Raw genomic sequence first — 21,831 nt, forward strand, 5'->3', positions numbered from 1 at the left:
TCTCATTTTTCAAGTAATCATGTTATTTCATGTCCTTATGATAACTGTCTTGCTTCTGTATTTTAAGAAACGAGGATAAGATGAGAAGTCTTTCTCTCCTGGATGAATTATGATACAAAGATTTTCACTATTTCTCAATGATACTTTTTGATTTATTCTCATAGGACTCTTCTTCACATATGATGTATTTTTTATAATACAGGATGGAAGAGCTCATTACATTTAAAAATAATTGAGAATTTTCCTTTGGTACCTTGCAGTTCTTACACTCCAAGCCAAGTATTACAGTAGGACTGGGGCTGGATGAGAGTAGGCTTTTCTTTTGCATACTGGGAGAACTGGCATTAATACTCAATCACAACAGGTAAATTTTAGGAAAGTACATATGGAAGTTGGGGACCTGGGGAAAAAAATGAATCCCTTGAGTACATTCATGCCTGTATGTACCATTTCAAGTCTTTGTGAATTATCAAGACAAAAATTTTCCTTGTTCGGAGACCCCTGTTTCAGAACATCACCTGCTCCCTAGGCACCTCCACAGGGAGCTGCCATCAAAGGGTCCCTTTTGTGGGTCTGAGTAGCTGAGCCTGACCGGAACTTTGTGGTAAGAATTGTGGAAGCACCTAGAGCATGCTACATAGGAGGACTCTAGACAGTGAGGCATTCGCCTTGATGAAGTCTATGAAAAAGGCTTCCATTTGACACTCAGCAGTCCAGTGTGTGTGTGTCTGGGAAATGTGAGCAGCCAAGAGGCTTCATGATAGCTTCAGTACTTTAGAGATCACTGTGATCCAAGATCAGACCTGCCTTTCAGGCTCAAAACCTCAGTTTGTCAGCATGTGGAGAATAGGTGCACAGTCCACATAAGTTATAAAACTCAGATGTCAGTGTTCTAATTTAAAAGGAGAAATCATTGGCATGAGGTCTGACCCCAAAATCTCTAGATAGAGCTACATGGAAAGCCAAATGGTGAGCAAAGATTCTGGACAAGATGGGATGATTGAGATGAACTGAATGTTTAATACTTAATCTGGCTAAGATAGCAAGATATATCCACCTTTTTACCTGGTACAACTTTGCCATTAAGACCAGAAGTGATATAATAAATATTTTTAGCCTTTGTCCCTGGTCCCCCAACTGCTGATCTCTGGAGAGGGGAGAGGGACTGGAGATTTAAGTTCAGTCATTCTTGCATTCTTGGCATATCCAACAATATTTGTGGGAATACAAGAGACTCATAGAGGAGTTTTCCAACAGATATGCTCTGTGAAACTATCAGTGCCTCACATTCATGCCAATGAACAACACTAAAGAAAAAAGATAAAGTGGATTAAATAATTCCAATTTAAAAAGAAGGCCTCTTGAAATAAGAAAAATTGCTTCCTTAATTTATTCTTCCTTTTCAGTATCTTCTGCCTAGTGTTTTAAAACCACAAAATAAGGCATTTATTTCTTTAGGATCTATAATTTTCTTCTAAAATCATAAAAGCCATCTTTCATAGTCCTCTGATGACTTAATTCCCTTTTCTTCTTAGATAGTCTCCTGAAAGAAAACAGAATATGGTTACTATTTGAATATTATTTACTGATGAACAGTAAATAATAACAACATGATTCATTCACGATAATAACACTATGATTCATTCATTTATTCCATAAAAATTCATGAGTGACTACCATATACTAGGCACTGTGTTAAGTACTTGGAGATACAAGGATGACTGGATAGTTAAGACCCAGTCCCTGACTTCAAGGAGTTCATTGTCTGTTTGGGGAGACAATGTCTATTGTCTATTATATGTTCTTAGAATCTTCCATAATAAAAATTATATTTCCCAAAATTTCTATAATTATGCACAATTTTTGATAGAGAAAAATACAAGTAAAAAATACAATTAAAACTCTCATAGATATAATTTCTCTCATAGCTGTAATTTCCCAGTTCTACATTAGATCTTTATTCGAAAACACAGGCATGGAAAGGGAATCCACTAGACACCAAGAAGCCAGCTGCCTGGCTCACAGTGATTTCTTTTTCTGTAGAAGGCCCTTTTATAGAGAATGGCCCCCAGCAGCTACATCTCTTGCATTTTTTTTACCTTGCCCTTCCCACCTCCTATCCCCAGCTGACTGATATAAGGGTAAACAATATGATCTAAGACTTGTCAGATCAGGGTTCTATAAGAAATTAAGAGGATGCAAGGCTTGACCATGACACCATGAGGAAAGGAGGCAGTTTGCAATGGGATGTAACAAAGCTGATGCTCTTAGGAGGAAAGACTAAAGAAGGATTCAGTATTCCAGTCCCTGGAGCCCATTTTTCCTGTGACTCAGTTTGGTTTGACTGCATTACTTGCAGTCAGAAGACTTTACTACCACAGCAAAGAAAGACAGGCATTGGGAACAAACTTACCCAACTTCTCTGTGGCTTCCACACAGACACTAGGATACATGCCTTCAGAGTAAGTTGCCACCAGAAGATACAGATGGGTCTTCACAACAATCACACCAGTGTTTTCCTGGATAAAAATAAAACAATGCTCTTCTCTTGGTTTTAACAACAGGACTAGCAGTTACCCTCCAGCCACACTTTTCACCATTTCCTGACTTTCATATTCATGTTTGTTTTTGGATAATCTTACTTTTTTCACTAATTTAGTTGTGTTTCCTTAAAAAGTTTCAGACTGTTGTAATAACAGCATGTGTATTCTGAGAAAGCTCCCAAATTGACTGTAGTATTTCCCTGTCCTGTGAGAACAACAGATGTCATGGAAAGGAAATATGTTTCGGAATTAGATCACTCTGGGCTTGAATCCCAGCACCTCCATTTGCTGCTGTGACTGTGGAAGAGTTACTGAACCTTCTTAAGCCTCAGTTTCCTCATTTGTAAATGAGGTTACTTAGTGTATAATGTGGGTGAAGTGTGCCTAAGCCATAATACAGGGCAACCAGAAATACGACTATCATCCCCTTAATTGTTATAGGCAACAGCGAACCTGTATTACCACTGCGGTAACACGCTTAGTCTGTTTTAAAGATAGGATCAGGAGAGGCATAGAAAACGGAGTCAAACTCAAAAGTTTTTACCAGTTGTCTTCACATCTTGGACACTCACATTCTTGGCATAAAGAGAATAGTCATCTGCCCGGACACATTTGTAGTCCTTCTCCTTGAAATACAGTCCTTCTCTTCTGGTTTTCAAAGGGTTCTTGGCAAACCCATTTACAAGTGTTCGGACATCACTGGGCATTACCTGCAGAGGTTAAACAGACTAGAAATCAGCAAGCGATGGGGAACTGGCCAAATTTGACCCACTACCAGTTTTCTTACACAGGCCTGTGAGCTAACGATGGTTTTTACATTTTTAAAAAGTTGAAAAAAAAATTTTGCAATATGTAAAAATACATAAAAATACATAGTTTTATTGGAATGTTATCACTCCCTTTCCTTTATGTATTATCTATGGCCTTTTTCGGAGAAGGCAATGGCACCCTACTCCAGTACTCTTGCCTGGAAAATCCCATGGACAGAGGAGCCTAGTAGGCTGCAGTCCATGGGGTCGCTAAGATTCGGACACTACTGAGCAACTTCACTTTCACTTTTCACTTTCATGCATTGGATGAAAGAATGGCAACCCGCTCCAGTGTTCTTGCCTGGAGAATCCCAGGGACGGGGGAGCCTGGTGGGCTGCCGTCTATGGGGTCGCACAGAGTCGGACACGACTGAAGCAACTTAGCAGTAGCAGCAGCAGCATGGCCTTTTTTACAGAAAAAGACTTAAACTCTTACGCCAAACTTGTTTTTTTCTTACACTAAATCCTGGTGATGCTACACATAGGCTCCGCTCCTGGAGTTTGATGAGGGCTGCACTGTCCACATGCTTTGTTCCCAGGAGTGTATCTAACAGTAAGTTCTGCAAATGGCTCATGCTCCCTCAGTTCTGAAAAAAAGGGAACTGCAGTTGAAATCATCTGCTCTAGCTAGCTTTTAAAAGTCTTTTAAAAGATGTCCCCAAGACATTGAGAACAGCTTTAATATCAACAGCTTTAACTGAAAAGATGCAGAGTGAAAATGGTCCACCATCCGGTGCCCACCAGTACTAAGAAGAGGAAAACTGAATCACAGAAAATCAGTTCACACAGAGAGTTTTGAATTTGGAAATTCACAGCTCATAATTTTTTCTATGTCAACGGTTTGTATCAGAATCACCTAGGATTAAAACAAGAAACCTGACTAAATGGAGAACTACTGAAGTAAACAAGAGTAAATGAGATATGGCAGTCGTTGAGTCTTCACGTTCCTTTCCCTCTGACTAGCATCAGCACCAACTATGGACACTGATCAATACCTCAGGGGCTAAAAACACCCGGTGGCTCAGACGTAAAGAATCCACCTGCAATGCGGGAGACCTGGGTTCGATCCCTGGGTTGGGAAGATCCCCTGGTGGAGGGTATGGCAACCCACTCCGGTATTCTTGCCTGGAGAATCCCCATGGACAGAGGAGCCTGGCGGGCTACAGTCCCCGGGGTCGCGAAGAGTCGGACACGACTGCGCGACCAAGCACAGCACACAGAAACACCTTATGGAACCTAGAGCGACATTTTTCCTACAAGTTTCCAAGTCTTCTTGGACGGTGCTCATAGGGGACGAGTTCCACAAACACTCGTCCTTCCAAGAGATCCTAAGCGCAGGCGTCCCTAGTCCGCCACTCCCATCGTGGTGATTTGGCCCTCGACAGTTCCCTGGAGCGGAGTTACTGAGAGAGCGGGGGGTGGTTTAAATCCGGTCTGGTTGTCTGAAGGGGAGACACACAGGAGGCACTGAGGGCTTAGGGAAGAGCGGCGCGGGCAGACCCACTGAAGTCAGCAGCCTCTCGGAAAAGGAGCCCAACGCTCCACCAAGGCCTGGCTTTGCGGCGCAGGCGGCCGTCAACGGACGCAGGGGAAGGCGGGGCGAGAGGCCGACTAGCCCAGCTACTGGCTGTGGCAGCTGCCCATCACCGAGAAGCGCTCTAGCTTCGCCCGCAAACCAGAATCTACCCGCGGGCGCGGGCTCTTCTGCTTACCAGGTTCCCTCTCAGCCTGACGCGGTCGTGGGAGCGCACTTGCGCGCGGCTCAGGGACGCAGGGGTCGCCGCGTCGGAGGAGTCGTGGGGTGGGGTGAGTGGGGGGCGGTTCCTATCGAATCACTGGACGCAGAACGTTCTCATCTACCAAGGCGACGGCCTCGAGCTCATTGGGCCGCAGGTGCGGCGGGCTCTCCCGCCTCAGCCGACCGCTCTGGCACGGTAGGCTGTCGGGTCTGGTTCTAGCGTGATCCAGAGGAGCCGAAGGCTCTGCCAATTTTAAAGGGAGCTGAGGTACCAGTCGCGGCCTTTCAACTTTTCCGCTGCGGAGGCCGCTCGCACCTTGCTCACCGGTAGGGGTGAAGGAGCGGGGTCGTGCGTGATGTAGGTTCTACCAGGGACACAGGCTTTATGACAGCCTCTCAGGCACCGGCGGGCGCGGGAGGGGAGGAGTTTGGGCCTCTTAGAGCTTGAAGACCAGCAAATTTTGTTCAAAAGCCTGTCCTTCCCTCTCTAAGAGGCCCATCCTATGTGTGCTTCAGGAGCCAGAAAGCTGCAGCTTTCCCGTTTGGAAAGCTGCAGTTTCGGAAAGCTCCACACGCGCCTCCTTGAGGCCAGGCTGAGAATTGCTGCACCGGCTCCATTGGGCAATGCTGTGGGAAGCCTGGCTTCTCAGGGGGCTCTGCTGGTCGGTCCAGAAGGAGCTCCTCTGCTTAAAGGAGGCAGGCTCGGAAGACATCCGCAGAAGCTTATGGACAGACTGAAAAAAAGGGAACTGCAGTTGGAGTAATCTTCTCTGGCTAACTTTTAAAAGGCCTGTGAATACAAATGTCCCCTCTCACTTTAGGAAAAACATGATGTCTAATGTTCAGAATCCGTTTCATGTCCATCTATGGTCACAAATATTAATTAAAGAGAAAATACATGTGAATGCTCTTTACTAAGGAAGCTAATTTTTTAGTTTTTCTAGGGAATCTGTTATTTGGGGCCACAATGAAAAGTTATGAGAATGATCCGATAACTGACAAGCTTCCCAAGCTCAAGAGCTCAAGAGAATGGTTGGAGCCACAACCACTTTCTTTTATGGAGGTATCATAGTAATGGCATTTTAAAGTTTATACTTGGGTAGTTGCATTGAAAAGTGGCTTGTGCTAAATATATTATTTTTCTATTTTCTGTTTCATTCTGCTCTTTATTATCCTGTTCTTTCTATTAACTATTTTCTTTGCTCTTTATTTTCCAATTTCTTAAGGTGGAATAATGTCATTTGTTACATACCTTTTTAATAAAGTTACAACGTTTCTCCAGAAGCATTACTTTAGCTACATCACACAAATTTATATATGTTGTCGGTTTTTTCTTTAGATTATTTTTTTTTTCTTCACAGCTTTATTAAGGTATACTTGATATATAATGAATTGCATATGTTTAAAGCATACAGTTTGGTAAAATTTGAGCTATGTATTCATGAAACCATCACCACAATCGAGATAGCAAACATATTCAATACTCCCGAAGTGTCTTCATTGTGTCCCTTTTTAAGTGCCTCCCTTTCCACTTTCTATCACTATAGTTTATTTTGCATTTACATTTTTTGTACAAATGTAATCTTATGGTATGTATTATTTTTGTGTGGCTTCTTTCACTTAGTATAATTTGTGATTCCATGTTGTTTCATGTATCAATACTTCATTCTTTTTTGTTACTATTGAATGCCATATACCCTAGTTTGTACATCCTATTGTTGCATATTTGGATTAACAGTTTTTGGCTATTACAAATAAAGCTGTAAGAAACATTCACATACCTATCTTTGTAGGGACATATGTTTTCATTACTCTTGGGTAAATATCTAGTTGTGGAATGCTTAGGTCATATGGTAAATGAAATTTAACATTTTACGAAACTGCCAAACTGTTTTCCAAAGTTATTTTATATTTCCACTAGCACAGAGTCGGACACGACTGAAGCAACTTAGCAGCAGCAGCAGTGTATGGGAGTTCCAGTGTTTTACATCCTAGCCAGCATTTGGTTACAGTCCTTGTGTGTGTGTATGTGTGTAGTCTTTAATTTGAGACGTTCTAAAAAAGATGTAGAGTGGCATTTCATTGTGTTTTTAATTTTAATTTCCCTAATAAGTAATATTGAGCATCTTTTCATGTCTAACTTGCCATGTATATATATATATATTTATTTATTGATGAAGTGTTTGTTCAGATATTTTGTGCATTTTTAAATTGATATCTTACTGTTTTTATTATTGAGATAGAATTCACATACCATAAAATTCACTACCTTGAAGTGTACAGCTCAGCAGTTTTCGGCATATCCACAGGATTGTATAACCCTTGCTGCTGCTGCTGCTGCTAAGTCGCTTCAGTCGTGTCCGACTCTGTGCAACCCCATAGACGGCAGCCCACCAGGCTCTGCCACCCCTGGGATTCTCCAGGCAAGAACACTGGAGTGGGTTGCCATTTCCTTACCACTATCTAATTACAGAACATTTTTATCACCCCAAAAAGGAAAGTCGTACCCTTTAGCAGTCACTGTCCTTTCCCTTCTCCCCTGTTCTCTGGCAACTGCTAATCTGCTTTCTCTCAGATTGTCTATTTTGGACCTTGTATACAAATGGAATCATATAGTATGTTGTCCTTTGTGTCTGGCTACTTTCACTTACCATACTGTTTTCAGGGTTCATCCATGTTGTAGCATGTATCACTACTTCTTTCCTTTTTATGGCAAGATGATACTCCAATATATGGATGCCATCAGTCGATGGGCATTCAGATTTTTTTCTACTTTTTGACTATTATGAATAATGGTGCTATGAACATTTGTATACAAGTTTTTGTGTGAACATATATTTTCAGTTGTCTTGGGATGTGTAACCTAGGAATGGAATTGCTTAGGTCATACGGTAATTCTGTGTTTAACTTTTTGAGGAATTGCCTGCTTCCCACAGTGACTGTACTATTTTACATTCTCATCAGCAACATATGAAGTTTCCAATTTCTCTATTGTTTAGAGTTCACTGAACCTCTGGTATCAGTGGGCGTATAGTTCCCAACACATTTGGAAAACTCTCAGCCATTCCCTCTTCAAATATTTTTCTATCCTACCCCTCTCCTTTTGGAAAATAAAATTATACTTTTAATCATCTGCTTGAAAGCTATCTCATCTATCCCATAGCCCTCTGATTACCTGTTAATTTTTTTCAGACTTTTCCCTCCTGCGTTTCATTTTGGACAGCTTATGTTCTTATAATTTTGTTTACTAATCTTTACTTTTGGAATAGCAGTCTGCTGTTAAGCTTGTCTGTGTATTTTTCATTTCAGACATTATAGTTTTCATCCTTAAAGTTTGTAGGAGGTCTTTTAAGAACTCTTCACTGTCTCAAAATGTCTGCTGTTTCTTCTAGTTTCCTAAACTTAGTTCAGTTCAGTCGCTCAGTCGTGTCTGACTCTTTACAACCCCATGGACTGCAGCACTCCAGACTTCTTTGTCTATCACCAACTCCCAGAGCTTGCTCAAACTCATGTCCATCAATTCGGTAATGCCATCCAACCATCTCATCCTCTGTTGTCCCATTCTTCTCCTGCCCTCAATCTTTCCCAGGATCAGGGTCTTTTCTAATGAGTCAGTTCTTTGCATCAGGTGGCCAAGTATTGGAGTTTCAGCTTCAGCATCAGTCCTTCCAATGAATATTCAGGACTGATTTCCTTTAGGTTTGACTGGTTTAATCTCCTTAGAGTCCAAGGGACTCTAAGAGTCTTCTCCAACACCACAGTTGAAAAGCATTAATTCTTGGAGCTCAGCTTTCTTTATAGTCCAGCTCTCACATCCATAGATAACTACTGGAAAAACCATAGCTTTGACTATACAGACCTTTGTCAGTAAAGTAATGTCTTTGTTTTTTAATATGCTGTCTAGGTTTGTCATAGCTTTTCTTCCAGGGAGCAAGGGTCTTTTAATTTCATGTCTGCAGTCACCATCTGCAGTGATTTTGGAGCCCAGGAAAATAAAGTCTGTCACTGTTTCCATTGTTTCCCCATCTATTTGCCATGAAGTGATGGGACCGGGTGCCATGATCTTCATTTTTTGAATGTTGAGCTTTAAGCCACCTTTTCCACTCTCCTCTTTCACTTCCATCAACAGGCTCTTTAATTCTTCTTCACTTTCTGCCATAAGGGTGGTGTCATCTGCATATCTGAGGTTATTGATATTTCTTCCTGAAATCTTGATTCCAGCTTGTGCTTCATCCAGTTGGGCATTTCACATAATGCTCTCTGCATATAAGTTAAATAAGGTGACAGTAGGCTTGATGTACTCCTTTCCTAGTTTGAAACCAGTTGGTTCCAATTTGGAGTCAACCTTTTCCAATTTTGAACTTACGAACTATTTTAATGTCTTGGTCTAATAATTATATTATCTGTGTCATTTCTAAGGTAGTTTTTATTTTTATTTATTTTTTAAAAATTTTATTTTATTTATTTTGAAAGCTTTATTTACTTATTTATTTTTGGCTTCCCTGAGTCCTTGCTGCTCTACCAGGACTTTTTCTAGTTGCGGCAAGTGGAGGCTACTTTTTAGTTGTGGTGCATGGGTTTCTTATTGTGGTGGCTTCTCTTGTTGCAGAGCATGGTCTCTAGGGCCTATGGGCTTTAGTAGTTGTGGCCTATGGGCTTAGTTGCCCTGCAGCAGTGAAATGTTTCCAGACCAGGGATCAACTTGTGTCCCCCGCTTTGCAAGACAGACTCTCAACCACTGGGCCACCGGGGAAGCCCTCTGGGATAGTTTTGATTGATTCTTCTTTTCATTATTAGTCAAATTTTTCTGCTTCTTTGTATGCTTGGTGATTTTTTAAATTGGATACCAGGCATTGTGAATTTTTTGTTGTTGAGTGCTAGATATTTTTTATTGTCAATAGATGGTCTTAGATTTGTTCTGGGATGCAGTTAAGTTACTCAGACACAATCTGTTTTTTTTTTTTTTAATGTCTTGCCACCAAGCTTTGTTAGGTAGAACTGCAGTGGTGTTTCGTGTGTGGCTAGTTTTAACTCTATGCTTTGCATACCATAAAGTTTTTCACTCTGGCTGATTGTTAAGAGGAATAACTCCTGGGATTTGTGACCTCTAGGGATTGTTTCCCTAATCCTTTCAGGTACTTCTTTGCACAGTGTTTCTTTGAGTAGTTTCCCCACATGCTTACAGTGGTCAGGGCTTCCCAGGTGGCTCAGAAGGTAAAGAATTCACCTGCAATCTGGGAGACCTGGGTTCAGTCCCTGGGTTGGGAAGATTCCCTGGAGGAGGGCATGGCAACCCACTACAGTCTTCTTGCCTGGAGAATCCCATGGACAGATGAATCTGGGGGGCTACAGTCCATGAGGTCGCAAAGAGTCAGACACAACTGAGCGACTAAGCACAACACAGCAGCACAGCACAGCATACAGTGTTCAGCATTCACCTGAAGTCTCAAGGGGGACACTCTACAGATCTAATCATCTGCAGATCCCCCAAACTCTTTCTCTGTGTGACTTTCTTCCCTCTGGTACTGTGCTCTATGAACTGTAGCCTTCCCAGACTCCCAACGCCCTTCCTCACTTCAGTCACTTCCTCCTCTCTGCACCACAGTCTGGAAATCCTCTCCAGGCACTAATGAGCTATTTTAGGGTTTACCTTGTTTTCTGTATCTCCGGGGCGACTGTCTTTCATAGCCTGATATCCAGTGTCTTTCTCTATATTCATTAAGGTAAGAGGGTAAATCTGTTCCCTACTATTCTGTCTGAAAGTAGTGGTTTTCATCCCAGCCATTGTTTATTTAGAATTCCAGTTATCACCTTGTCCAAGCTTTTGCTGTTGTCTCATAACTCACTGCAACTTTATTCATTTTCCAGTCTTATTTCTGTTTTTCAGACTGGATAAATTCTAATGATTTGAATTCAAGTTCACTGACTCTTTTAAAGTCATCTTCAATCTGCTATTAAGCCATTTAAGTTTTTTTTTTTTTTAATTTAAGAACAATATTTTTCACTTGTTTATTTTTCACTCTTTTTCTGCTGACATTTTTCTATTCATTATGAGCATATTTTCCTTTAACTTCTTAAACATAGCTATAATAGTTGACCTAGAATCCTTATCTGCTCATTTCAACATATGGGCCATCTCAGAGTTGATTTCCATTAGATTGTATTTCTTTTTGAAGTATGGGTCACATTTGCAATTTAGTGATTTTGAACATTATGAATGCTATATTGCAAAGGGTTTGGAATCTGTCATGTTCCTCTGATTAATATTGAACTTTTGTTTTAGCAGACAGTTTACTTGGCTGAACATGAACTCTAAACTTTGTTTCTCCTGCAGTTGGCAGCAAATGAAATCACTGTTTAGTTTTTTTAGCTTTAGCTGGGCTGCCTAGAGTTTTTATTGTGTGCATATGTAGTTCAAGGGTCTACTAGAGATTTGGTCTGCAGAATTTGTGGCGTTCAGTCTATGGCTTTCTCCTTTCAGGCATTTCTCCTTTTACTTTCTTGCTGCTATGGTTGCCCTGAACTCTTGTCTTCTAATTCTGAAATCTGTAAAACTGTGTATCTTTATCTGTATTTGAGCCACCTCCTTTAGCTATGATTGATGCCTGCTGTTAGACTGAAATATTTTCCAGCGCTATTCTGTTTTTCCAAGTGTTGACTCCCCTTTAGTTTCTTCCTTCTCTGGCTTAGTCTTCAATGTCTTCAGGTGATTGTTTTAATATATTGGTACTCATCTTGGTTTTGAGAACAGTAGATTTGCTAGAAATAGCAACTCTGTGAGGCGGAAAGGACAAAGAAAATTAATTTGGAGTTAGACACATTTGAGTTTGAATTCTGGGCTCAGTGCAGGATTTTCTAGGCTTCTGGTTACCTCTGGTTACTTCTTGCTTACCTCTGATGAGCCTTAATTTCCTTGTGTGTTAATGGGGAAGGTTAGTTCTTAGATTTTAAGATTTTATTAATCTGTTGTAGAAAATTTCAGGGATTTCCCTGGTGGCTCAGTTGGTAAAGAGCCTGTCTATAATGCAGGAGACCTGGGTTCGATCCCTAGGTTGGGAAGATCCCCTGGAGAAGGAAATGGCAACCCACTCCAGTATTCTTACCTGGAGAATTCCATGGACAGAGGAGCCTGGTGGGCTACAGTCCATGGGGTCACAAAGAGTTGGACACGACTGAGTGACTTTCTTTCTTCTTTCTTTCTGGAAAATACATATAGTGGAACTGAAGACAACTAATTCCAATGACAGGTCATTTGAGAATATTTATTTTGTGTGTGTGTAATTATGAGAGGATTTCAAAGGTCACCCCAAATGTCTCCCACCTTGGGACTCTTTTATTATTAATCATTTTTTCCATTGCAGAAATATTATAGCATAAAATTTGCTCTTTTTAGCCATTAGTAACTGTATAATTTGGTATCTTTAATTACATCCACATGTATGTTAGATATCAGCCTCTTGCATTTTCTGGCAGATGTTTAATTGAGGAAGATTTGTTATGAAAATGGAAAAACTTGATTTTATGAACTACTTCTGGAAGATTGTGTTGGCTTAAAATATTGAGAATGTGGCTTGTTCATAAAAAGTATCAATATTTGATAGCTATAATGACTAGGGTTGTTGTTTATTTGCTAAGTTGTGTCCAACTCTTTTGTGACCACATGGACTGCAGCCTGCAAGGCTCCTCTGTCCATTGGATTTTCCAGGCGAGAATACTGGAGTGGGTTGCCATTTCCTTCTCCAGGAGAATCTTCCCAACCCAGGGATTTAACTCACATCTCCTGGCAGATGTGAGTTCACTCACTACAGGCAGATTCTTTGCCACTGAGCCACCAGGGAAGCCCATAAATGACTAAGTATAATCAAATAAAATTCATTAATGAGTAAATGAATTCCATTAGAGGCCTGATTGTATCATTTATAGGATGTGAAAAAAGATGGGTACCGTGTGACTTTGGGCAAGTCATTTGACCATGTTGGGAATCAAAATGTCTGTGATCTGAGTTATTTTTCTTTCCTAGAGTAAAATGTAGCTGAGAGTAGAAAGATTCAAATACTCTTTACAAAGTACTTGATGATATGATTTGAGGTAGAAAAATTGGGATTTACAGAGAACTTCCCAGGGATATATAGGTCACATAAAATATTATTAATCTAGGTAGTATTAATAATTTAATTTTTTAATACTTGATTTTCAAAATTTTATTCTATCATTTTAGGTATTAGCTAAGGAAGATGTTGATACAGCTATTCAATCAATATTATATAGAGAAAATTATATAATTAAGGTAAGAATTGGCTACAAAATGTGTCAGTTAAAAATTAAATTTTGTTTTCCTATTTTAGATGTAGATGTAGTTTTTCTATTTTAGATGTCATTATAAAAATTTTAGAAAATAATGGAAACACTCCTTAGCCTTTAGGATTGACCTTAAAGAGCTCTGAGGTTGCTTTAATTTACTTCTTCACTTTCTATACTTTGTGGGGATTCTTTTATAGATACCTTATAAAAGTTTCCTCTTCAGTTGTTTCTTCATTTTAGTGGGACCTCTAGGAAACCCTGTCTATTTTTAAGAGCTGTTATTGGAACACACTGATGAATGATTACTCAGGAATACCTAGGTAAGAACAAGGCTTTAACTGTAGCAGGATGGGCTTAATTATAAGACAAGATGAATGTCCATGTGACGTGTACTAAACTCTGGAGTGGGCAGCCTATTTTTGTTTTTAAGAATTTTCTTTGGAGTTGTTTAAAAAGGAAAGGAATTATTCACTGAGAATGGTAGAGATGTGCTATGACCTGAAGTTAGGGAGGGATATTACCTGGAAAAGGTCTCAGGGTTTTTAGTACTTTATTGTTTTCATTTTAAATTTCATGTTGTTGATCCTAGTAATCACATGATTTCATTTGCTAGGTGAAAGGTGTATGAGAAGTTTTGTTGAGAATGATTTAGTTTTATAGCCTGATTTAGGCATTTTCTTTGCAGGGTACTTGCCATTTGTACCAGGTTGTGCTACAGTTCGGCCTTTTCACTCTTGTCTTTTTTTTCCTGGCCACAATGAGCAGCTTATGGGATCTTAGTTCCCTACCCAGGGACTGGACATGTGCCCCACTACAGAAGAAGTGCAGAGTCTTAACCACTGGATGGCCAGGGCAGTTGAAAATAACTCTGTTCTTTAAGATCTATCCCAAGTGTCTACCAATTTGGAAATCTTTTAAAATTTTTATTGGGACTCTGATGATGGCCCAGTGGTTAAGATTCCGTACTCTCAATGCAGGGGACATGGGCTTTATCCCTGGTTGGGGAACTAACTAAGATCCTGCATGCTGCACAGTGTGACCAAAAGAAGAAAAAAGTTGATTATTTTTCTATTGTGGTAAAATACATATAACATAAAATTTGCTTTTTAAACCATTTCTGAATGTATAATTCAGTGACATTAGTTACATTGATATGTTGTACAACTGTCACCATTATCTATTTCTAAAACTTTTTCATCACCCCAAACAAAACTTTGTACTTGTTAAGCAGTAACTCCCCATCCCTTCTTTTGCAAGACTCTGGTGACCTCTGGTTTATTTTCTGTCTCTCTGAGTTTGCCTAATCTAGTTATTTCATATAAGTGGAGTCCTAAACTATTTGTCCTTTTGTGTCTGGCATATTTCAGTTAGTATATTGTTTTTAAGGTTCATCCATGTTGTAGCATGTGTCAGAATTTCACTCCTTCTTATAGTTGTATAATATTCCATTATATGTATATATCACATTTTCTTTATACTTTTATCTGTTGATGAACACTGAAGTTATTGCTACCTCTTGGCTACTGTAATGATGCAGTGAACACTGAGCCCCATGTATCTCTTGGTACATTGTCCCTCCCACCATTGTTTCGTAGATCTGTTTTGTAGTCTGTCTTCCAGGAAGAGCAGGTATATTATCTAATTTATTCATGTGTTCTTTGTTTCCAGTATTGTGTGTGTCACACATTAGAAGCCAATGTAGTGATTTAATTAATGGGTGCTTTTGTGGATTATTCTTATGAATATAAGTTAAATTTAAATTTTGGAACAAGAAAACGTTAAGATAATATATTTGTCTTTCCTATCACTGTTTACCAGGAATTAGATAAGTGTTTAAAACATCACGACTTCCTAAATGCAAGAAGAAAAGAGATATTGTATAAAAGATGGGTTGACCATGTGGCAGATCCTCTCCAGAAGAAAATTATAGAAAAAGTTACTTCATATAAGAAGATTAAAAAAAGGAGACAAGAAGAATTAGATGGTTTTTTAAAATATGTAAATAAAAAGGTACTAAGGATTCATTTGTTATTTTTTTCAGTTGCTCAAAAACTGTAATTATCTTTTTTATTTATAATCATCCAAACAGCCTACCCTTGCCAACTCTGTTTATGTATAATCTATACTCTATCATAGCATACATTATTCTTAAATCCAGGGCATGTGCAAAGGATGGAGGTAAAGGGTTAGATCTGTATTTAAATGTGAACATTAGAATCATTTTTCTTTTTTTTTTCTGTATGTAATTGTTAATTTTACATACCAGTTAAAAAATTTGGAGTCTATGTTCAAGATGTGTGTTTTTTTTTTTTTTTTTTTTTAATTCTGGAGCTTGATTATTTACAAGGCTATAAAATATTTCTGTTTTTCTGGCATTTAAAAGAGAGCTGAGATGTTTGACTAGTGAGTATCTAAAAACAAATTCCTAAATCTTTTAGTGTTCTAATACCTTTTATTAAAATCTTGCAAATTTTAATTAGATTCCTTCTATCACTATGATATTTATTACTTAGATACATTATTATATTTATTGTATAATTATACATTATAATGTATAATTATACATTATTATTACTTACATAAATCCAGTTTGGTCTTCCCATTCCATTTGCATTTGTCATTGATACCATTTTAAAGCATAACAGTGGAACTGTGTATTTGACTCTTGAATCTTGTTATGTTCAAAATTAATCGTGCACCTCTTATTCTTATGTGTGGTTCCTTCCTACAGGGAAATGCATTTATAGAGCATTATGATCCGAAAGAGTATGATCCTTTTTACATGAACAGAGAGAACCCGAATTTTCTGAAGGTAGATTTCTAATTTTAACTTTGGCATTATGTGGTTTATGTTTTTGAACAGTCTTAATATGTAAGTAGTCCTTCAGTGATTCCCTGTGAATGCTGTAACATCTTAATCATGTCCCATCTCCACAGCTTTGATTATATGGACCTTTGTCAGCAAAGTGATGTCTCTGCTTTTTAATATGCTGTCTAGGTTTGCCACAGCTTTTCTTCTAAGAAGCAAGTGTCTTAATTTCATGGCTGCAGTCACCATCCTCAGTGATTTTGGAGCCCAAGAAAATAAAATCTGTCATTGTCTCTTCTTTTTCCCCGACTATTTGCTATAAAGTGATGGGACTGGATGCCATGACCTTAGTTTTTCTGTATGTTGAGTTTTAAGCCAGCTTTTTCACTTTCCTCTTACACCCTCATCAAGAGGCTCTTTAGTTCCTCTTCGCTTTCTGCCATTAGAGTAGTATTGTCTTCATATCTGAGGTTGTTGATATTTCTCCTGGCAATCTTGATTCCAGCTTGTGATTCATCCAGCCTGGCATTTCACATGATGTACTCTGCATCAGTTCAGTTCAGTCAGTTGCTCAGTCGTGTCCAACTCTTTGCAACCCCATGGACCACAGCACGCCAGGCCTCCTTGTCCATCACCAACTCCCGGAGTCTACTCAAACTCATGTCTATTGGGTCGGTGATGCCATCCAACCATCTCATCTCTGTCGTCCCCTTCTCCTCCTGCCTTCAGTCTTTTCCAGCATCAGGGGCTTTTCAAATGAGTCAGCTGTTTGCATCAGGTGGCCAAAGTATTGTAGTTTCAGCTTCAACATCAGTCCTTCCAATGAACACTCAGGACTGATCTCCATTAGGATGGACTGGTTGGATCTCCTTGCAGTCCAAGGGACTCTCAAGAGTCTTCTCCAACACCACAGTTCAAAAGTATCAACTCATTAGCGTTCAGCTTTCTTTATAGTCCAACTCTCACATCCATACATGACTAATGGAAAAACCATAGCCTTGACGAGACAGACCTTTGTTGGTAAAGTAATGTCTCTGCCTTTTAATATGCTGTCTAGGTTGGTCATAACAGAAGTTAAATAAACAAGGTTACAATATATAACCTTGTTGTACTCCTTTCCCAATTTTGAACCAGTCCATTGTTCCATGTCGAGTTCTAACTGTTGCTTCTTGACCCACGTACAGGTTTCTCAGGAGATAGGTTAGGTAGTCTGGTATTCCCATCTCTTTAAGAAGTTTCCAGTTTGTTGTGATCCACACAGTCAAAGGCATTAGCGTAGTCAATGAAGCAGGAGTAGGTGTTTTTCTAGAATTCCCTTGCTTTCTCTGTGGTCCAGTGAATGTTGGCAATTTGATCTCTGGTTCCTCTGCCTTTTCTAAACCCTGCTTGTACATCTGGAAGTTCTTGGTTCATGTACCACTGAAGCCTAGCTTGAAGGATTTTTAGCATAACCTTACTAGCATGTGAAATGAGCACAATTGTGTACTAGTTTGTACATTCTTTGATACTTCTCTTCTTTGGGATTGGAATGAAAACTAACCTTTTCTAGTCCTGTGGCCACTGCTGAGTTTTCCAAATTTGCTAACACATTGAGTGCAGCACTTTAACAGAATTATCTTTTAGGATTTCAAATAGCTCAACTGGAATTCCATCACCTCCACTAGACTTGTCTGTAGTAATCTTCCTACGGCCCACTTGACTTCACACTCTAGGATGTCAGGCTCTAGGTGAGTGACCGCACCATCATGGTTATCTGGGTCATTAAGACCTTTTTTTTGTAGAGTTCTATGTATTCTTGCCACCTCTTTTAAATCTCTTCTTCTGTTAGATCTTTACCATTTCTGTTCTTTATCATGCCCGTCCTTGCATGAAATGTTCCCTTGATATCTCCAGTTTTCTTGAAGAGACCTCTAGCCTTTCCCATTCTGTTGTTTTCCTCTACTTCTTTGCACTGTCCATTTAAGTAAGCCTTCTTATCTCTCCTTGCTATTCTCTGAAACTCTGCATTCAGTTGGGTGTATCTTTCCCTTTCTCCCTTGCCTTTCACTTCTCTTCTTTGCTCAGCTATTTGTAAAGCATCCTCAGACAACCACTTCCTATTTTTGCATTCCAATCCCCTATGATGAAAAGGACATCTTTTTTTTGGTATTAGTTCTATAAGGTCTTGTAGGTCTTCATAGAACCAATCGACTTCAGCTTCTTTGACATCAGTGGTTGGGGCATAGAACCAATTAACTTCAGCTTCTTTGACATCAGTGGTTGGGGCATAGACTTGGACTACTGTGATGTTGAATGGCTTGCCTTGGAAACGAACTGAAATCATTCTGTCATTTTTGAGATTGCACCCAAGTATTCCTTTTTGGACTCTATTGTTGACTGTGAGGACTACTCCATTTCTTCTAAGGGATTCTTGTTGACATTAGTAGATATAATGGTCATCTGAATTAAGTTTGCCCATTGATTCCTAAGATGTGGATATTCACTCTTGTCATCTCCTGCTTGACCACATCCAATTTACTTTGATTCATCAGACCTAACATTCCAGGTTCCTATGCAATATTGTTCTTTACAGCATCAGACTTTACTTTCACCACCAGACACATCTGCAACCCAGCGTTGTTTCCACTTTGGCCCAGCTGTTTCATTCTTTCTGGAGCTATTAGTAATTACCCTCTGTTCTTCCTTAGTAGCATATTGGACACCTTCCAACCTGGGGGGCTTATCTTCTGGTGTCATATCTTTTTGCCTTTTCATACTGTTCATGGGGTTCTTGTTGCAAGAATACTGCAGTGGTTTGCCATTCCCTCCTCCAGTGGACCACGTTTTGTCAGAACTCTCCACTATGACTGGTCCATCTTAGGTGGCCCTGCACAGCATGGCTCATAGCTTCAGTGAGTTATGCAAGCCCCTTCGCCACAACAAGGCTGTGATCTGTCCAGAAGGTTGCACAGCTGTCAGTACCAGAGTACAAGTGTATTTCTAAACTCATACACAATTTTGCTATACCATCTTTTTTTTTTTTTTTTAATATTCCGTATTTTGAACCTCTGGATTGTTTTTGACCTATTGCTGTTATAAACAACGGTATGATGAACATCCCTTTAACTATTTATTTCTTGATTTTTTCCTTAGGATAAGGTGCTGGTAGTAGAATTGCTGAGTTAAAAGTTATATGTGATTTTGATTCATATCATGAAATTGTCCTCCAGAATGGTTACATAATTTGCACCCCCTCCAAAGAATTTGGGCTTCCCTGGTGACTTAGTCGGTAAAGAGTCTGCCTGCAATGTGGGAGACTTGGGTTCAATCCCTGGGTCAGGATGATCCCCTGGAGAAAGCAATGGAAACCCACTCCAGTATGAGTTCCATGGACAGAGGAGCCTGGTGGGCTACAGTCCATGGGGTCACAAACAGTCAGACACAGCTGAGTGACTAACACTTCCAGAGAATCTAGTTTTTTCACAGTTTTGCTAGTAGTGGATATCGTTAAACAAAATAAGACAAAAAGCTTACCTTGAATCATAGACATGCCCTGCTGGCATTTGCAGGGCAAAGCAGATCTTTAAATTGTTGCCCAAATTGGGGTATATATAGATGCTACTGTCTATAGGTCAGAGTTAAATTGTGAATTTAGAGGTAGACCCTTAGACATATTAACTAGTAACATAGCTAGTAAGGGTGAGAATTGGGATTTGAAACCGGATCTTCCTGATACCAAAATTTCCTTTTGTTCTTTCACCATGATGACTTTCTAAATGAAGCCGATAGGTGACCTCTTAAGATAAGCTGATCAATTTGAGGTTATATCAGCAGTTCTCAAAGTGAGGTACAAGAACTTTGATAGCCCTGAAACCATTTTAGGGGGTCCATTAGGCCAAAACTTTTCATAATAGTGCTAAATATTACCAGCTTTTTTTCATTATGTTGATATTTGCACTGATGGTGCAAAAACAGCATTGGGTAAAACAGCTAGTACCTTAGAACTACTTAAGTTGGCGTCACAAATTAAACTAGTAGTCATATTCTTCACTGTCATGCACTCACAGTAAAAAAACAATTCAGTTTCACTTAAGAATGTCCTTGATCAAACAGTAAACATTATTAATTTTATTAAGTCTTGGAGGGAATGATGCTGAAGCTGAAACTCCAGTACTTTGGCCACCTCATGCGAAGAGTTGACTCATTGGAAAAGACTCTGATGCTGGGAGGGATTAGGGGCAGGAGGAGAAGGGGACGACAGAGGATGAGATGGCTGGATGGCATCACGGACTCAATGGACGTGAGTCTGAGTGAACTCCGGGAGTTTGTGATGGACAGGGAGGCCTGGCGTGCTGCAATTCATGGGGTCGCAGAGTCGGACACAACTGAGCGACTGAACTGAACTGAATTGAGCTGAAGTCTTACCCCCACTTTTTTAAAATTGAAGTTCAGTTGGTTTACAATGTTATATATTAGTTCCTGGTATATGGCAGTGATTTATATATGTTTTTATGGCACCCCACTCCAGTACTCTTGCCTGGAAAATCCCATGGACAGAGGAGCCTGGAAGGCTGCAGTCCGTGGGGTCGCTGAGGGTCGGACACGACTGAGCGACTTCACTTTCACTTATATATATATATATATATTCTTTTTCAGATTCTTTTCCATTATAGTTTATTACAAGATACTGAATATAGTTCCCTTTGCTGTGTAGCACAACCCTGTTGTTTATCTGTTTTTTATCTAGCAGTTTATATCTGCTAATCCCAAACTCCTGATTTATCCCTCCTCACCTCAGATCTTGGCCTTTTTAATACTCTGTGTGATGAAATGGGAAGTATGCAAAGAATACTTCTGTGTGTTGAAATACAGTATGATTGTTTAAATTATGAGCTGAACTGGCTGATTTTGTTTTTCATGGAACATCACTTTTACTTATGCATGCGTGCGTGCGTGCTAAGTCGCTTCAGTCGTGTCTGACTCTGTGCGACCCCATAGACAGCAGCCCACCAGGCTCCTCTGCCCCTGGGATTCTCTAGGCAAGAGTACTGGAGTGGGTTGCCATTTCCTTCTCCAATGCAGGAAAGTGAAAAGTGAAAGTAAAGTCACTCAGTCCTGTCCGACTCTTAGTGACACCATGGACTGCAGCCTACCAGGCTCCTCCGTCCATGGGATTTTCCAGGCAAGAGTACTGGAGTGGGGTGCCATTGCCTTCTCCACTTTTACTTATAGACTTTGGTTATTAAGTCTTGGATATTTGGCAGACATTTTCTAGAAAATTACTGAGGTGAGTCTACTGCTTTAAGAGAAACAACTGATGGTATTTGTTGCCAATGATAAAATGTGAGCTTTCAAAAATTTGAATTTTTGAAAAATCATACTATCATCAGTGTGACAGTGTCCCAGTACTCAAAGACTTTACTGATACATTGGTAATGATATTAATGAATGTGATTATTATATAATGAAATGTATTAACATTTGGAAGACCTCATATAACTCAGTGATCTAATTTTTTCTAAATCACCAGTTAATGATATGGATAAAAGATCCATTCAGAGTTCAAGATAGGTCAATGAATTTTAATGTAGCAAAGTTTGAATAACTCATTGATATGGTTTCAGATTCCACATCATCACTAACCTTTAAGAA

At 39.6% G+C, this 21,831-nt stretch overlaps 2 protein-coding genes across 30 annotated transcripts in view; one reads left to right on the forward strand and one right to left on the reverse strand.

Moving 5' to 3' along the window:
- Positions 1 to 1,361: 1,361 nt before the first annotated feature.
- On the reverse strand, positions 1,362 to 5,139 carry PFN4 (profilin family member 4). Of its 5 annotated transcripts, none has more exons than XM_086325816.1 (5): positions 5,065 to 5,139; positions 3,811 to 3,939; positions 3,116 to 3,253; positions 2,414 to 2,519; positions 1,362 to 1,543 (listed from the first exon to the last, which is right to left on the reverse strand). In XM_086325816.1, the coding sequence occupies exons 2-5, from the start codon at positions 3,925 to 3,927 to the stop codon at positions 1,515 to 1,517; spliced, it is 390 nt and encodes a 129-aa protein (XP_086181942.1). In that variant the 5' UTR covers positions 3,928 to 3,939; positions 5,065 to 5,139; the 3' UTR covers positions 1,362 to 1,514. The 5 variants fall into 5 exon arrangements, with proteins under 5 accessions (XP_086181942.1, XP_086181943.1, XP_086181946.1 ...); XM_086325817.1 differs by having other exon boundaries at positions 4,478 to 5,139; XM_086325820.1 differs by having other exon boundaries at positions 4,348 to 5,139.
- Positions 4,907 to 21,831, forward strand: part of LOC147362829 (protein FAM228B) — a 45,961-nt gene continuing 29,036 nt past the window's right edge. For 2 of the 25 annotated variants that reach the window (XM_086325806.1, XM_086325790.1), the window contains exons 1-5: positions 4,907 to 5,158; positions 6,026 to 6,153; positions 13,309 to 13,377; positions 15,210 to 15,401; positions 16,123 to 16,203. In XM_086325806.1, coding sequence (XP_086181932.1) covers positions 6,058 to 6,153; positions 13,309 to 13,377; positions 15,210 to 15,401; positions 16,123 to 16,203 — 438 coding nt within the window. In that variant the 5' untranslated portion in view covers positions 4,907 to 5,158; positions 6,026 to 6,057. Of the gene's footprint in view, positions 5,449 to 6,025; positions 6,154 to 13,308; positions 13,378 to 13,618; positions 13,712 to 15,209; positions 15,402 to 16,122; positions 16,204 to 21,831 lie in introns of those variants that run through there. The other 23 variants (XM_086325781.1, XM_086325794.1, XM_086325784.1 and 20 more) reach the window with 14 other exon arrangements.

Source organism: Bos grunniens, chromosome 11 (genome assembly GCF_055505025.1).
Source record: "Bos grunniens cultivar Pamir isolate PY7600 chromosome 11, Bosgru_T2T1.0, whole genome shotgun sequence".
Classification (NCBI taxonomy): domain Eukaryota; kingdom Metazoa; phylum Chordata; class Mammalia; order Artiodactyla; family Bovidae; genus Bos; species Bos grunniens.

Bases quoted from the DNA above. Each gene is read 5' to 3' on its own strand.
- PFN4 (XM_086325816.1), bottom strand. From the start codon at position 3,927: ATGAGCCATTTGCAGAACTTACTGTTAGATACACTCCTGGGAACAAAG. The intron at 2,520-3,115 runs GTGAGTGTCCAA...ATTTTTATCCAG, and splicing joins ATTCTCTTTATGCCAAGAAT to GAAAACACTGGTGTGATTGT. The intron at 1,544-2,413 runs GTAAGTTTGTTC...GTTTTCTTTCAG, and splicing joins GGAAGCCACAGAGAAGTTGG to GAGACTATCTAAGAAGAAAA.